Source organism: Anas acuta, chromosome 2, assembly GCF_963932015.1.
Source record: "Anas acuta chromosome 2, bAnaAcu1.1, whole genome shotgun sequence".
Classification (NCBI taxonomy): domain Eukaryota; kingdom Metazoa; phylum Chordata; class Aves; order Anseriformes; family Anatidae; genus Anas; species Anas acuta.
The window spans coordinates 97,610,460-97,627,773 of record NC_088980.1 but is presented as its reverse complement, the minus strand read 5'-3'; the positions used below and the strand labels follow the sequence as shown (position 1 = coordinate 97,627,773).

At 39.4% G+C, this 17,314-nt stretch overlaps 1 protein-coding gene across 2 annotated transcripts in view; it reads left to right on the top strand.

Moving 5' to 3' along the window:
- Positions 1 to 17,314, top strand: part of TSHZ1 (teashirt zinc finger homeobox 1) — a 55,680-nt gene that overhangs the window by 10,853 nt on the left and 27,513 nt on the right. Inside the window, exon 1 of one of the 2 annotated variants that reach the window (XM_068671341.1) lies at positions 6,065 to 6,104. The exons of the other annotated variant lie outside the window; for it this stretch is intronic. Within the exon in view, the coding sequence (XP_068527442.1) occupies positions 6,080 to 6,104 (25 nt within the window). The 5' untranslated portion in view covers positions 6,065 to 6,079. Of the gene's footprint in view, positions 1 to 6,064; positions 6,105 to 17,314 lie in introns of those variants that run through there. 2 annotated transcript variants of the gene reach the window in all.

The window sequence follows — 17,314 nt, the reverse complement described above, 5'->3', positions numbered from 1 at the left end:
AGTTTAGTCTACTTGTTAACCAACAGCTTACGCTGAGCTCCGTTTAACTCGTTATAGATTCAGTATTTTCACAAATGCAAGATTAAAATGGGGGGAAAAAAAAGAATCAGACCATAAGTTAGATACCTTCCCTCTTTTGTATTTCCTAGAGTAGGCCTGTTACTCAAACTGCATATTTAACCTTTCATTTCTTTTTCTTTTTCTTTTTATTTCTCCCAGTGTTTCATTTCTTGGTTTGCTCATGTTTGTTCACCACACTGCTGCAGCACCAAGCAGTTTATTTTAGTTGATAGACGTTTGTTTTTTTTTTTTTTTTTTCTTCCATGGGTATTGTATCTCTGTGAAATTCAAAGCTCATATGAAAAAGCAGCTTCCTTTCCATTCTGAAAAACCTAGAATTGACTTAATTATTTTAGATTTCCAGCATTTCTATTTCTCGGTGAATTAGGGTGGAATACAGGATTTCTTTATTATTGTGATTGCAGTGCATGCTGCAGGAAAATAGCCAAGTAGAATCCCTCTAAGCTAATAGTCACAGTGCTGCTTATCATTGTCTCTGTTTTCCTCTGTACAGCAGGGCCAGTTTTAACCACCTAAAGAATTAGGAACTGTGTGAATGTTTAGGTTTATAGTAGAAAAAAAAATTGTTTTACTACATAAGCCTCAGATTTAATTTTATTTTTTTTTAACAGCAAGTTTCCTTGATTTAAAAATATTGGTTTCATATTCAGCTTTTTTTTTTTTTTTTTTTTTTTTTTCCCAATCACATGTTTTAGAATGTACAAAGTGAAAGGTAAATGTAATGAAAGAAAAGAATGGATGTTTTCCAGGATGGGCCTAATCCAAAGCCCCAAAGAAGTCTATGGAAGACTCATGCCGTTGACTTTCATGGCTTAGGACTTGGGCTGTCATGTCTCATAAGATGTAGTTCTGTAGCAAGATTATTATTTTTTAATTATTATTTTAAAATTAAGAAACGGTGTATTAGTTGCAAGTAACCTCTGTGTGCTGAAATAAGCTAATAATCCAATGCAAAAGTGTGAACACGAATTTCCAATATCCAGTTTTCAAGTGCTAGTGTTTTGTTGTTGTTCTTTTTTTTTCTTTTAAAGTAAGAATATTTTTAAATGAGGTACAGGAAGATATTTTTAAAACAGTACAACAGACTGAATAAAAGAAGGAGCTCTTTGTGAAATGGTTAATAGGCTTTATTGGCAAATCATCACTATTGCAAGTGTCATAGTTACAGCTCAGCTTTAAAGTATATGAATTTAAAACCTAACTATTGTGACTAATATTTATTTCAAAGTACAGAATGTGTCACAGCAGTAGGGCATCCTATTATTAATGCAGTAAACTCTTGCTGTAATACTTTTTGGTATGAGGTTGCTGTGCTCAAGTTCCCAGCTATATAAAAGTAACAGTGAAACATGCCTTTTTTCAGCTGTATCTTGCTGTAACATGTGAAATGACTCGTTCCCAGGAAGAGCCATATGGACAAGTTGTTCCATATTAAACTACTACAGTATAACTTTGAGCTGGCCTCGTATGCTATAAAGTCTCTGGTTAAAACACCCATTTTAAAGACTGTTTTCAATTCTGTTCTACTTTTTAAATCAAGTCAAGGCATGGCTCTTCCAAGTAATGTATTCAGGTTGGAATTTCTTAATATGAAAAAGTTCATGAATCCTTACCTGCTCTTTCATCACTGCGGTGCTGATGCTTTGCAAGGAACACATCTGGGTCTTGCTCTACTTTAAATATTCTTTGCACTGCATGGAATTGCGTACTACGTTACCGCTATACAGTTTTTCCCCCATGATGCCAGGTTATACATCAGATCTTAAGTTCACTGAAGGAATTTGCAACGATCTCATTGACTTCGAATATGAGAGTAAAAGCCGCAGAAGAGTCATGTTAATGCAAGCAGATTTGAGCAGAAGGTGATACATGGCCAACATGTTTTCTTCACGTTTCCTTTCTTTTTTACCCTCAAGGAGGCACCTGCTGCTGCAAAGGGGCACTGCAGTAGCTTCCAAATCAGGAACATTCACTCTCTGTGCTTACAAAATAATTTTTTTTTCCTTCCCTGTAAGCTGCTACTTAAAAACCATTCTGAATATCAGTGTATAAGAAATAAACACAAGAATCATATTTCTGGGTAATTTTTTTTTTTTTTTGCCTTGACATCTGGTAGGTGAAAGGAAGAAAGCCTGTGCATTTTCAAAACCAAATGAAATACAACCTTTCCTGTTAAGATTTATATTTTAAATGGCTCTTGTTCAGGGAAGGGGAATTCCCTAGCCCCGGTTTATCTTCACCAGAATATTGGTAGCTCATACATGAGCTTGTGTTTTGTTCTTTTTGTTTTGGTAGTGTTTTCCAGTTGAAAAGAAGAGTGAGCTCCCAATCCTCTGCCGTTTCCAAACCTCTAGTTTGTAGTTGTACTTATCATCAATATTGCAGGCCCTGACACTCTGCAGCACTGTCACTGTATATACTGTGAAGGCAGTAAAAATGAGCACTAATCAATCTTTCAGGGAGAAGCAATGAGCATTAGAAGGCCACTATCCTGTGACTAAACACACCCCTTTTATGGAGTGTTGGTGCTAATAAAGGACAGCTTATTACTGAGGCAGAGACCAAAGCTTGGGTGAGGTCAACCATGACTGGCAGTCATCAGTCATTCTTAATGATACTTTTTCCCGTGCTTTCTAAGGGATTCTGAGCAGAGTGCAAATCATTCGGGGTCATCCATAGTTCATGTACCCACAGATGGCAAAGGTTTTGAAAGACTTTAGTTTAAACTTGTATTTTTTTTTTTAATGTTATTCAAGTAGGCAAAAAAACCCTCAAACAAAACAGATTTTTGCTCATTTGGAATGTTGTATTTTCTTTCACTCTAATAGATGTTTTACACACTAGAGTGCTTGTGCATTATAAAGAACTACATAAATTTATTTTTATGACGTCTGTCTTCTTTAATTATTACCTTTGATGTCTATTGGTGACTAAAGAGAGCTTAACAGGATTTCTCTCCCTTCTTAAATTTCGCAAAGTGAAACTCAGCCAGTCCCTGACAGATGTCTGTTCCTCACCTTCAGGATTATTTTATAAATCCCTTTCTGATGAGCGGAAGTGTCAAATCAAGGACAGGTCATAAAGTAAAAGTATAAACCTTTTAAAGGGAGACCTTGGTAATATATAAACATTTTGCACACTATCTGAAATTTTATGGACTTCAAAAAAAATGATATTTTAGCAATAGGAAGGCAAAAGTTTAAAACACCAGACGGTGTGCATGTGTTTTTGAACACACAGTTTTCCCTTGCTCCTTATCTTTCTTTCTATAGTCAAATTTTACATGCATTGAGAAAATAGCTGTACTATCTGTAGGGCCTGTCACTAAAGTTTGTGTTTCAAAGGATCTCCATATTTCGTTTACTTTGAAATTTGTGCTTTTTTTTTTTTGTTTTGTTTTTAAATTCCGCAGTTAAGCACTCTCTGCACCACCTTGAAGTTGGTGAATGGTTATATAGCTGCTCTGATCTAGACAACTGCTGTCATTTTCAGCTGGTTGAGATTATCTGAGATTTTGCTTGAGTGAAACTGTAAGTTTACTTCTAAAAGCTGAGGTAACCTGGATTGCTTTTTGGGTTTACTAGTAAGTCCACACCACTGCATCAAGTATTTAACATTACAGTAATACTTCATAATATAAAATCCTGATGGCAGGTTGGAGGGCAAGTGAATGTATGTCGTTTAATGCACCTACGTACGTGCATATGAATGTGTACATACTTTAAACTTTGGCTATAACCAGTGGCATATTTTTTATGGTTACAGATCATTTCATTTTTGTTCTTATCTTTTTATTGGCAAAAAAGACAAACATATACAAAGTGTGTAAACTGAAAAATGAAATTTAACTTGATTAACATTGAAAGCTCATTTGTTTCTCAGTGTGTGGGTACAGCACCGAGCACACTGGACCCTGTCCCACATAAAAACATGTAAAAGTTACCGTATTACGTACGATAAAGTAACATAAAAGATATGGTGTGTGTAGGGGGAAAGGTAAATTATTCTTTTTAAAGGTCAGAGGTTTTCTCTGCAGTGCTTTTGTGGCTGGAGAAATTGTCTGATGAAGTCCTTCTTGGTTGCTGTTGTGAATGTTTACTTTGCTGATTTGGATCTGCTTCTTTTTTTGTGCCCTGGTTAAAAGCTAGTCACTTGTGCGATACTGCAATTATGCATCATGTCCAAGGATTCAGGGGAGTTGAAAAAGTCATTGATGAACTGATATGACTGGTACATCACTAGAAATGATAGAAAGTATATGTAAATTAGTGATTGAGAAACAAACATTTATACAGTGTTAGAGCTGATAACAATGCTCATTAAGGCCTGATCCAGGAAAGTGCCTAAGCTCTTTTGTGAGCCCCGTTCCTACTGACGCTCTCTATTAATTGCTAGTGAAAACACAACTGATGCTAGAAAGCGACTTACCTGTCCCGAACACCCTGATCCAGCAGCCGGCTTCATGCAGTCACAGGGGTGCGCCCATGTACAGCCCATTGCTAGATCAGGATCTGAGTTCACAATTCATCCAAGAAATACTTCTATTGCAGGCTGGATGTATCAGATGAAACCTTGCATTTTTCAACGATGCAATGTTTTAGAGGGCATGGAGGAGGCAGGAGAGCATCCATGCTGGGAGGAAGATGGTGAAATGCTTGTCCAGTCTGAATTTCACTGCTGGATAGGGGGCCTACGGAAAGTTAGGAGCTTTTCAGCCCAACCCCTAGCAGTGATAGTTTGTTGCTACATGGGTCTTGTGCCAGTTGTCTCTCTGGTCAGGGGATGAAAGTCACCTTTGGGTTCAGTTGCTGTCATACTGCTCTGCATATAGAGGATAAACAAAAAGCAGAGCTAGTCTGTGATTGCATCTCATCAAGGTGATGCGCAAGTTCAGCCTTTCAGATGGGAGTAAGGCTGTTTTTTTGATACTGCATCCCTTCTTCTCTCCTCCCCCCCACAGTGTTTTTGGATGTGTAGTTTTTTTTTCGTATCTGGAATCCTTTATTTTGTCTTTACAGTCTGGTTGAATAGGAATCGTTTAGTTTATGCAGCTTTGTGCTTTTTCTCTACAGCTTGTATCTGCATGAATGTGTTGCAGCCTGATGCGAGTTCATTCGATTAAATAAAATGCTTAAATTGTAATCCGTGCAAAACGATCATATTTGAAACACTTGATGTCTCGGTGAGAATCCATTTAATAGTGATCAGATTTAAATGATTTAACACAGTGGTGGTGGTGGGAGGTGGGGAAGGGAAATACAGTTTTGAGACATTCCTGTATATAAAAAAAAGATTAAACCAAATTCAGATATGTCTCTCTCCCCCCTTCTCTCTCTCTCTCTCTGTCTCTCTCTCTTTTTAAGCAGTCAAAAGATATACTGTATCCCCAGTGAAAGGGCGCTTTCAATCCAGTTATCCACTTTACCCAGTCTCAGTTTCCAGAACCTTCCACACTCCCCCTGGTTAAACCACTAAGCCTTTGATTCCTTCCTGATTACACTATGCAAGACATCTATCAAACACTGTCTTATCTGTTTGTAAGGCAGCTCAGGCCTCAGATTTAAGTCATGGGTTTTGGCTACAAGTTGGAGTGTGATTAATAATTGACTAATGTAGCTTTTATTTATCACAGGCTAGCACATTTCACCATTACCGAGTTAATTTATGTTAAGTGTAAGCTGTCGTTCAATCTGTTTTTCAACTTTTTTTTTTTTTTTTTTTTTTTTTTATAAATCCTAAGTCTATCTTTCACTTTTTGAGAAACAAAATCCTTACACAGGGCACAGTCTTGCTCGGTGCCAAAAAGTTGATTTCCTTTTCAGTGGAGCCATACATCACCGGCCCTCCCAGCTGCAGTGTCAGCCCCTGACAGAATGACATGTGTCATTTATCAAAGGGGCCAGGCCGGGCCTTGGGAAACGTACACGACAAAGCCTGAGAGAGTTCATTTCGCAGTCCCCTCCTACCCTCTGCGAGCCTCTTGCCAGGAAAGCCTGTGATGTTTCTGTCTTCACAGCATTACTGTAAGTCCTTCAACCTTCACAGAATTAACCCTCGCCGCCGCCGCCGCCGCCGGACCTCCCCCGGGGAGCTGCGGTGCCCAGATGCGGGGCTGGCTGGCTGGGTGCAGGAGCAGCCTTGCCCTCGCCCGCTTCTCCGACGCCTCCCGTGAGGTTCTCCTGGTCTGGGGGGTTCGTTTGTTTGTTTGTAAACCCCGCATTTTGTCCACCATCAGAATTAAAGTCCTGCATCTTTCCACAGCAGGGCAAGGTCAAAGGCGTAAAGGATGAGGGAGTAAAGCCCTTCAGTCGTGGAGAAGGGGCAGCCACTGTCCTGTGCGCAGGTAGGGCTTTGTGCTTCGTGTAAGGCAGCGAGACAGGGAGTCTTCTTCCACCTTCCTCTTTAAATTTTCCTTCGAGCTGTTCGGAAACCAGGCGCTGAAGCAAACACAGAGGGTCATTTCTCAGGGTGTCCCCGTGTCATGCCCCAGCCCTGCGGCACCTGCCCAGAGGAGGTGACCTGGAGGGACCCCCAGGCACTCCCCTGACGAGCAGCGGGCAGGTGGGCACAAGGAGAAATCCGCAGCCCCGGCCAAGGGGAAGAATCCCCCAACCTCAAGGTGTCACTGGCACCGAGTAGTTGGATGTCTGCACGCTGCTGCCTCAGTCCCGCAGCCCAGGAGATGACAAAGGAGTTAAAGCAGAAAATAGTCGTCTGTCGAACAAAGGGGAGAGTATTTTCAAAATATAGCAACACTTTCGCTGAAACAAAAGTTTTGTTTGCGTGTGTGCATGAGTGTGTTTTCAGTGGCCGAATTTTACATTTTGATCATGTACAAAGAATGTGAGAAAGTTATTGTCTCCTCCCCTTCCCCCACCAAATCACTCTTTGTACTTTGCATAGTTCCTACCACGCTGAAGTTATTTACAGCATCAGATATCATTTAAAGAGATAGCTAAGGAGACTGTAGCCTCAGCTAGGAACTTTCCAGAAAGGAGTCCTATAAATTAGCCATTGCTCAGGAGTGGCTGTTTTCTAGTCAGGGCTGGTCCTTTCATTTGTCTACATAAGGCTAATTTATTTTTGCAGCCAGATGTGGGCTGACAGCCATCACTCAGAGCTTCCTTCCCCCACTGTTAGGAGGTCGGGAAAACAGTCACGTTTCCCATTTTACAGAATCCCCATCAACATTATTGAAGATGGATGTATCTTTAAAGCAAAGATTGATTGTGGATATCGGAGTTATGGTGTCATTTATCATAGTGAATATTATTTAGACTTGGATTGTACAAGGCTGTAACTTGAGACACAGCCAGGGGAGGGACAATCTGGAAACGAGGATCCATGAACTTTAATGGATGGATGCTTTTTCAAAGCTCCACTCACTATAGCATGATTTACTTTTCTTACGGAAAGGAAACAAGCATTTCAGTTTTAAAGGGCCAGCATGCCGTCTTGTCCTCTTTAGTGGGTCCTTCACGGAGGCATCCGGGACTTAAAGCTGAGACAATAAATAGAGACTGCGCCTGAATGTTATACACGTATAAGTGCTTTTATGTGAAACACATCTAGGTGCACTTGAGACTCTTGCTTGTGTGAATTACACTAGTTAGGTTCTCAGCTGCAGGGGTACTGTGGCTGAATAACACAAAGTATTGATTATAGAACGCTGTGATCTGAAATTTCAGAAGCTCTAAATAAATTGCATTCCAACTAGCAATGTTACATTGCTGTGTTCATCTCTGCTTGAGAGGCAGAGAATCTAAACTACACGGGCACTTACTGCTTGAGGTATGGTACAAAGAGAGAGACTCTAGTAAGTTGCACACGTACCTTGTGGAGCATCACCACTGTTGACTGTTGAGATATACGGCAGACCGAAACAGCCTGATGCATACTCTATTTACATTCCACCTCCGTGTAAAACTTAGAAATGTAGTTCTGGATCTTGCAAGTGAAAACATACCTTGTATTTTCATAATATGTGTTCTAGGAAAAATGCTTACAACCTGTTCAAAATCTGAAGGCATGGTTCAGCTAAGGCATTACTTCTGATCTTGTACCACCAACACCTCTCTGTGCTTCATTGAGTCTATTAGAATGTGTTTCACACTTTGAAACATGACTTTTGATTTTCAGAGGTGAATTAATTTGAATTCAGAAGATGCTCAGCCGACTTCAGTAAAGCTTGAAGCTGGTAGCAGAGATCTGGATACAACAGGAAGCTGGCAGCACAAGCAGATCTCAAGCATGCTTTCACCAAAAATTCTGGCATCTCGGTCCCAACTTGAAACTTTCTTCCCTTACCATCATTTTCCCAGTTGCTTTTGTAGGTAACCCCCTGCTCCCCAGCTGAAGTTACTTATTTTCCATTTGACTTCTCGTTTTCATTATCTTCCATTTCAGAATGATTTCATTTTTTGAGTTCTTTTTCATGTCTCTAACCATAGCTTGGGTCCCTGTTTACTTGCCCCCCTTCAATGGGTCATGTATCACAGTTTGGGAGTTACCATACTGTCCATAAAATTTTACATTGGGCAGCAGTTTATTCGTGTGGGCTGATGTGTATCAGCTAAGAGCATGGTAGTCCTGCCACATTTGTTGTCCTTGATGAACCCCTCACATACTAACATGTAAGACAACACTTCCACGAGGAAATACTAAATCTTGCACTAAACTATCTCATTTTTTTTCTTAAATAAAACCAGAAATCACTTTGCTGTCATAAACCAAATTCAGTAAGGGAGTTTTCATATGAATAGTCAAGCTCAAGAGTTTAAAAAAAATCCAAACAATGGAAACAATTATGAACATCTGTTTTTGAATGCATATGTATTCTGTACATAACAAACAGAGAAATCCTATTATCTAGAACAATAAAAGGGAATTTCCCTTTCTGTCTGAACACTCTCTGGGAAGAATATGGTCTTCCATTTAGAATCATGGTTAGCGTTTTTTTTCCTATTAATGAGATGAAAATGAGGATTTTTTTTTATTATTATTTTTTTTGTGGTCCAGATTCCAGTTTCTGGGTTGCTAGTATAAATCATGAGAAATCTATTTTTACACCTGTGCAGCTGAGATCAGAATGGTTTTGTGAAGTCCTGCTATATTTACTTATACATAAAAAGTATTTTTCTCTTGCTTGAGAAACATACAAAATGTCTTCAAAGAGGAAGCAGTTTATCAAATTCATATTAATCACAGCATCAATAATGTTGACCGGGGTCAAGTCATTACACTAAATATATTGTAACCATTATTAATGCATGTAGCCCAGTGCCATAGCCATGATATAAGACTGCTGTTTCCTGATTAAAAGCTGTTTGGTGATGCAGAGATTCAATACAGATTCTCCCTGCCTTGTGGTGACTGACAGTAGCTTCTGGTATTCTGCTTTCTTCTGACAGTGGAGTATATTAATATGAACACACCTTACAGAGGGGGCTACAAGAAGTGCAGAATGCAGAAAACAAAAGTGTCTAATTTCAGCAGCCACAACTGTGCATCCATAAGGCAGCCAAATTTATCATGGCACATTATGGAGTGCAGCAAATGTCATGAAAACCATTGTTTTTTAATTTTTTTCCCTGAGAGTCTGAATGAGGTGATTTATGGTAGTTATCCATCTTAAGGGTCATCCATCAACTTTTAGTTGCTAGGCAATCAAACCAACAGCTGTTTGCTTTGAATCAAGCTGAAAAGTTGTCAGTCATCACATGCAGGTATGACCTTAGTGGTTAAAAACATTATCATGCATGCAAAATTAAAGAGGCAATGTCCTTGTTCTCCCTCTTCCATAACTTGGTTCATTATTTCCAACGAGCACCACAGGTAGCATGAGCCTGAAACTTTTATTTAAGGCAGTGATTTGAAAGAGCCCAGTGATGTAGATGCTGGTCATTGCATCACGGAAATATTCACAAGCTCACATAAAAGTTCTTTGTACAGGGTAAATAAATGCTAGGGTAATAAATGGTGCAAGAAGTAGTGTAGATGAGGGTAGGATGCTGTTACTCTTTTACTGTCTCCCCTTAGAGCAGTGGTGAAACCTCTTGAATTACGTGTACGCTGTTCCACCATGTTTGTTACTATAAACAGAACAATATTCCTTGTGAGGTGGAGGCACTATATTTGACAGTGTAAGAACAACCTGGACATAATATGAGGACATGAATCTGTTTCTATTTCTTGCTTCTGGTCTTCTTGAAATCACTTGCAAGGTGTTATTCTTCCAATTGTCATTTGGCTCGATTGACTTCCATTCCTTATTAAACAACTTTGAAACTACTGGCCCATGAGGGGAGCTGGATTCTGCAGGAGATTCTAGAAAATACTGAAAGCGTGGAAGTAAATTGCTGAAGAGACAACAATGCATGATTTGACAATAACTGTATAATTGCTAGCTAGCTGTTTGTGCGTGATACTTCAAAACTTTATGCATCTCCACTGCTGTAAACTTGAGCCACTGAGCCACTCTTGAGATTCAGAGAGATGTAGCAAGATGTAAGAAATGCTGTGTGCGAAAGTTAAAAAGGGGAAGTGAAGTGAAGTTTGGCAAAGAAATGACTTTTGAGCCATTTTTTATCAGATGTAGCCAAAGGACTGCCCTTCGCTATCGATGACCGGTTTCTAAGAACTCAACTATGAGCTGCAGATGTTGAGGTGGAAGTGCTCTACAAAGAAAAGGCTCATCACCTCAGGTCTTTCTGAGTCCTCAGGCTTTTCTTCAGAAGGAAAAAAATAAAAAGATTTGTTTTACCTCTATATGTATGTGTATGTTTACCTCATACACACTTGCAAACATGAGGCCAGGCCTAGCGAAGATGACACATGGTAGTTGTCAGTAGATCTTACTTTCCCCAGACTGTATATTTTATTCTGCTAACCTGTGTGAAACAGTAAGTGTCTTGTCTTCTAAGGGACTCTGCCATATGCTACCTAATCATGGTAAAAAAAGGACTCTCCTCTTATTTTGATAAATCTTTTATAATATTTCAAATTTTATCTACATAGTTGCACAATTGTCTTAGTCCCCCTAATGTCTTTAACTTTTGTTTGTGTATGAATTTGGCTATACACTTATTTAGATGTCACTTAAGGTAATAGTGAACAATCCTGAGCCCTTGAAACCACTGTGTCATCTGTGTGGGCTCTTGTGTGGGCTCCCATTCACATAACATCTGAGCACCTTCCAAGTGTTAATGTAAAATATATGTGCAAAATACTCCTTGTAGTGAATGCACTGATGGGTGATAACCACTTTCATAACATCCTCGCCATTGTATTTTCACTTATCATGTAGCTCACACCAGGTGGCTTGTTAGCAGTTGCTAATGAGTTTGTTGTAGTGTGGGAGGTTCCCAGGTTGAGAGCTACACTTGCAGTTTTGCTCCCTCGCTTGCACTGTTTCCAAGACTTGTGTGTATTCATGTTTTAAAACTCTTCTAACACTTAATTTTGTTCTGCACGGAAATATAGATGTAGGAAACATGTGAGTCAAAGCTTATCATGATATATTTATTTGTTTGTCCCTTTAAAAAAAATAACACAACAGAAATAGTCTCTCCTCCCATCATAGTAATATTTTCTGTTTGTCTTCTCACTAAAATAGATTAGTAATAGTGTAAGTCCTAAATGGATATCCTGATGTCTTTGACTCGCTTCCATTTACTGCAGGCAAAGCCTGCTTTTCTACTTTATTTTTTTAAGATAGTAACTACTATAGCCATAGAGAGGGAATGTTGATGTAGGTTTTACAGGAAATTTAAGGAGAAAATGATCACTTTGGGACAGATAGTAGTACCCTGTCAAGTATTATCCCATCTGCAGTAGAGTAATGAAACTCATAGTGGGAAAAGGTGGCAGAATCAGGCTATTTGATCAGGTTTAATCTATGAAGTGCCTAACCTAGTCCTTTAACCTTTAGTAGAGCTCAGTACGTAATCCACCTGTCCTCATCACCAAAGGGACAAAATGAAGAATTTGGCCTGCTGTTGAGCAGAATGAATTTCCATAGTGGATCAACCTAATGTTACAGTGATGACACGTGGTAATTTGATAGTTACCACATAATAACACGAACAATGCGGGACATACAGTACTGGATAACTCCATTGGATGTGATGGTAATTACATGGCATCTCACTGACTGTTAACACTTTGTCTTCTGATTGCTGTGCACTTATCTTGTGTCAGTGATGTAATTAGCACAGGTGTTTCTGCGTTTCAGGTATATACAGTAGACTGTGTACATTTTGTACTTTTTTTTTTTTTTGAATCCTTGGCCTTTATATTTACAGGTTGGTTGTATTATGTGTAATGTTGATTTTTTTTTTTTTTTTTATCAACCTGCAAAGACATGCCTCTGTTCTTGCAAATTTTAGTGCTGTTCAGAGCATGTGTGTTTCCTTTATTGATGCATTTCTAACAGGAAGAAAAGAGAGAAACCTAAACAAATTTTGAAAATTAGACTAAACTAGACTAGAGTAGACTAGTCCAGTTGGAAGGGACCTACAAAGACCATCAAGGCCAACTGGCTGACCGCTTCAGGGCTAACCAAAAGTTAAAGCGTATGACTGAGGGCATTATCCAGACACCTCTTAAACACTGCTGGACACGGGGCACCCACCAGCTGGCTCGGAAGCCTGTTGCAGTGCCTGAGCACCCTCAGGGCACAGGCACACTCCCGATGCCCAGCCTGACCCTCCCCTGGCACAGCTCTGAGCCTTTCCCCTGCATCCTGCCCTCAGATCCCAGGGCAGAGACCGGCGCCTCCTCTGCGCTTCCCCTCCTTAGGAGGTCACAGAGCACTGTGAGGCCGCCTCTTGGTGGTTTTGAACAGTTTACTTGAATTAAAGCTTGCAGACAACATGAACATTTAAATCCTGGATTTTCTCGTTAGCTAGATTTTTAAACAGTCTTTGGCTTTGTTTATAAATTACATTTATATACTTGTAAAATTACTGTCGTTATTTTCGATTAGAGAAACAAACATTTTGTCTAGAGGCTCTGAATCAAGATCAGAGACTGTTCAGTTAGTCACTGTTCAGAAACTTTGAGCACAGACTCTGCCCCCAAAGTTAAGGATCATGATGAAGGGCTAACATGGAGTAAAAGGTAAGGACAGACACTATAAAAGTAAAGTCTTGTAGCAAACTTCGTAGGGTGTATCCTTTCTTATAAAGATTATCCCTTGTGTGGATTCCATTACAGGCAGTATGTAGCATACGAGCTACATTGTATTTTACTAAGTGACATCATGCTTGAAGAATACTTCTTCATTTGAACTTTTAATTTGTTTCATGAGGGATCTGTTAAGTAGACGGAGTAAAAACTTCGTTGGATGATCAGATAAACTGGCCAGTTACCCCATTATCTGTCTGGGACAGAGATAAATTTTTATCATCAGTTTTTCTTAATTCTTTCTCCTTATATAATCATCAGCATTTGCTTTCTGAAAGTTCCCAATTTCTAGTAGATCCTTAGGAAGTACAGTTACCTTCCTGAGCTGAACTGCCCATGTTACCCGCTCAGCCTACACAAGGGAAGCCCTACCTTACATGCTGCACTCCCAACTTAGCTTTTGCTAAGATACATCTTTCCAGGTTGGTCCCTTTGCACTGTATTTTCTTTCTGGAAAGACCACATAGGAATAAAGCATTACTTCTCAATAAGACTGAACCAGGAGCATCCCTTCAATGCTTTGTACTTTAAAAGGTTCTGATTTCTTCTTCTAGAGATGGTTTCTAGATTGGAGGATACTATTTGTAGCAGTTTTAGGAAAAATTCAGCTAAATGTGTAGTCACTGTAATTCTCTTCCTCAGCACAGTGCCACCTTGCCCATTTCCATCTTTCCATGCCTTTGATTGATTGCTGTGTGCTTGTGTTTTATATGCATCTTGCCAAAGCCCTGTGAGTTTATGGTGCTGTCAGTGCTATGGAAAGTTTGCTGACACCAAAGATGTAGCAAACATAACTGTGAAAATTTCTCACTATCACCATTGTTTTGCTTCTGCCCTTCTGCTGAAGGTTACCGCTCCCACAGCAGCAGGGATTACCACTCCTATCAGCAAACAGAATGTATCTCCATTCCTCAGCTGCTTCTGTGCAAAGTCCCAGCATCATCACTTGAATCCATGTTCACTGGCAGACTGCAGCAGATGCAGCTCAATTTGTTCTTAGAAATGAGCTGAGCTTCAGCTACTCCTCTTTTCACGAACTAAATCCAGTTCCTTGGAAGTACTTTGTGATTGAACACCAGTGTAAATTCTATATGTACAGGTGTACAGTGAGTGAAATGTTCTGAAGTGATACATATCCTTTAGAAACTTGCAGCTCTGTAGTCTTTGCATGACATGGGAACCATGAAGTACTTTAGATATCTCTTGGTACCCAAGATGAATCTAAAGCACTAGCAGTTCATTCTATCGGCCTTCATCTTTGTCTGGCATGCTAAAACACTGGGGATATATCTGTTCGTCTGTTCTCAAGTTTCCCTGCTTCCTAAAGAAAATAGTCTCAAAGTCTTTTTTTTTTTTTTTTTTTTTTTTTTTTTTTTTAAGGCAAACAGCAAGTGGGATGCTGAGATGTACAATCATAATGTAAAAGTACAAGGATACAGTAATGGGTGCTGAGCTGTGGAAGGGTAGGGTAGATACAAGCGTAAGTGCATGGTAGAAAATGGGTTGGAGAGCATTCATAGCCTAATCCTGATGTAATTTAAGACTGAATGGCTAAATTAAGATTTCCTTAAGTTTTTCCTGTGATATATTCCTGTGACAAGTTTCCTATGTGAGAAAACACTGTCTACTATTCTACTTAGCTCTTGGTTACGTTTCCCAGTAGTTGTGCTGGAGACAGCTGGAAGAGGTTGCCCAAAAGTTTAGGTGAAGCTTAGGTGGTTTCACACATATAAAAAATGGTTCTTTCTTCATACTGTTTTTTTTTGTGAGACCCCTTTTCTTCTTGTTTAAAAACCCTCCTATTTTGCCTGTTTTCATTGGCCTTTCCTTTGTGTAATTCCATTTTCTTTATTGGAGCGGAACATGATGTACAACTGGATGAAACAAAAAACCTGTACTCCCAGAACTTTTCCTTACTGTCTTTTTTTCCAGATAATAAAAAAGTTGTGAAGAAAGAGAGCACTGTTCTTTTATCTTTTTCCATTTTTTTGTCTGCGCTTCTGGGGCATATTATCTAGCCCAAGAAAAGCTTTTGAGTGTGTGCATGTGTGTGTGTGTATTTATGTATAAACAAACTTGTGAGTAAAATCCTGCAGAGTGGTAGTAAAACATCTGCTTAGTTCAGTGTATTGTGAAGCACAAGGCCAAAAGCTGACTGATTCTACATCTTGAGAAAGGTGTGTATACAACCACATGTATCTTAGGGACATTTTATTGCATTTTGATTATTTTTACGCTTGTGCAGGGTAGAATGAAAAAAGAATTGCTTTCGTTCCTATTTTCTTCCAACGAGGCTCTGCTAAATGCGCCAGGTCGATTTTCAACACTCCATCTCAACTTTGCGGAGATTGCCAGTTGAGGCTAAGGAAATCATAACATTTACAAACTTGATTCCTCTTAGTTATGCATATGCAATTTGGGGTACCTCATTTGCAGCCAATGGATTCATAGCTGCATCAGTGTCAAGCTGGTTAAAGTGCGAACAGAATCAGATTTACAGGATCTTTGAACTCCTCAGTGATTAATGAAATTCTTAATTCTGGAAGTGTGACAGGAGGATAATCTCGACAATATTTCCCCCTGCTTTCTGTGGGTGGAGGGATTTGAAGCCAGCAATGGCAGTTCAGCCAGCAATGACCTGTTCCACTACAGCAATTCACTTAGTCGGGCTAGAATCTCCCAAGTAAATCCTTTTTAATTTCCCACATGCACCTGTACCTCATGCTCGCGTGGTTGGAGATCTGTCATGCTAAATTTTACTTCCACCATTCAGAGTTTGACCAAGAACCTAAATACTCCCTGATTTTAAGCTTGTTCCTGAAGGAACACTGCTGGTGCCTGGTGACTTCAAAATCTGTCTCGAAGGATGGGAGTTAGAAGACCTGGGCTCTTTTCCTCTCTTCCTTGGGCCTTAGTTTTTGCACTTGTAAAACGAAGTTAGCAGTAGTTACCTTCCTGTATGAAGGATTTTGAGATTTATTTACCAAAGAACATTAGATAAGTGCCAATATGGCAATCTTATGAATGTGTAGAGTGGCTAATGACTACAGGAAGCTGGCCTCAGTTTTGTTGTGTACTCTTTTCCCAGTAAACTTCAGTGTGGAAGAATATTACCTATGCAGCCATTCTCTAGCAACTGATCTGTGTGCCAGTACAGATGCAGCGTGGTTTGTAGACAGATCTGCCAAGATCTCTTTAGAAACCAGTTCATCACCATGGCAGTTCAGGTTCTTGAACAAAGGTTGGACAGATACATAATTACTGTGGTAGGTCTTGTCGTTTATGGTTGGTAAATTTATATATATATATATATGTATTTTTGAAACTGGTGGCTGTGCTTTTTATTATATACATTATGATCAGCCATACAACTGGGACTTTCAGGGCACTTTGGGATTTGAAGTTCAGTGAGAGCGAATGAGTGCAAACTGCAATTAATAAGTTGTGAAGAGACTGATTGTTGCAGCTCAAATGGTGAACTGATGTAGTTACCCAAAAAAAGATTGGGAAGCAATGACCTAACTGTCACCCCATGGAGAATGAGCCTGGTCTTAAATTTGTGAAATATCCCTGTTTTACAACACCGACTATAAGAAAGAATTCTGTTAAAAGTTAATGGAGGAGTTCCAATGGAACCCTATTAGATTCTTCCTCCATTAAATGACTGATACAGACTTTTAATGGAAGTTTTAACTAGGCATTGTTATCAAAAGGACTATTGCACAAATTAAAACCAATCCCATAATCAGTGAAGAGAAGCTGGATTTACTCCTCTGCCTTTGGCGTGGGGGAGTCTGCATGTGTTTGTGTGTACAACTGAAAGGATCGAGAAAATGGTGAAAGAGAGGAAGATGGCAGAAAATGTATTTGTGTTGGGAAACAGGATGTTTATGCTTTCAGAAACATTTAAATTGGCCTGTAAAAGTATTGTGTAGGTAAAGCAGGTGAGATGGCACACCTAAATTTTTATCTACCAAACAAGTTTGGAGAAAGAAAAAAAGGAAGAGTCTCTGTTTAAGAGCTGTAATAGTTCTCCTGTTAGTGATCC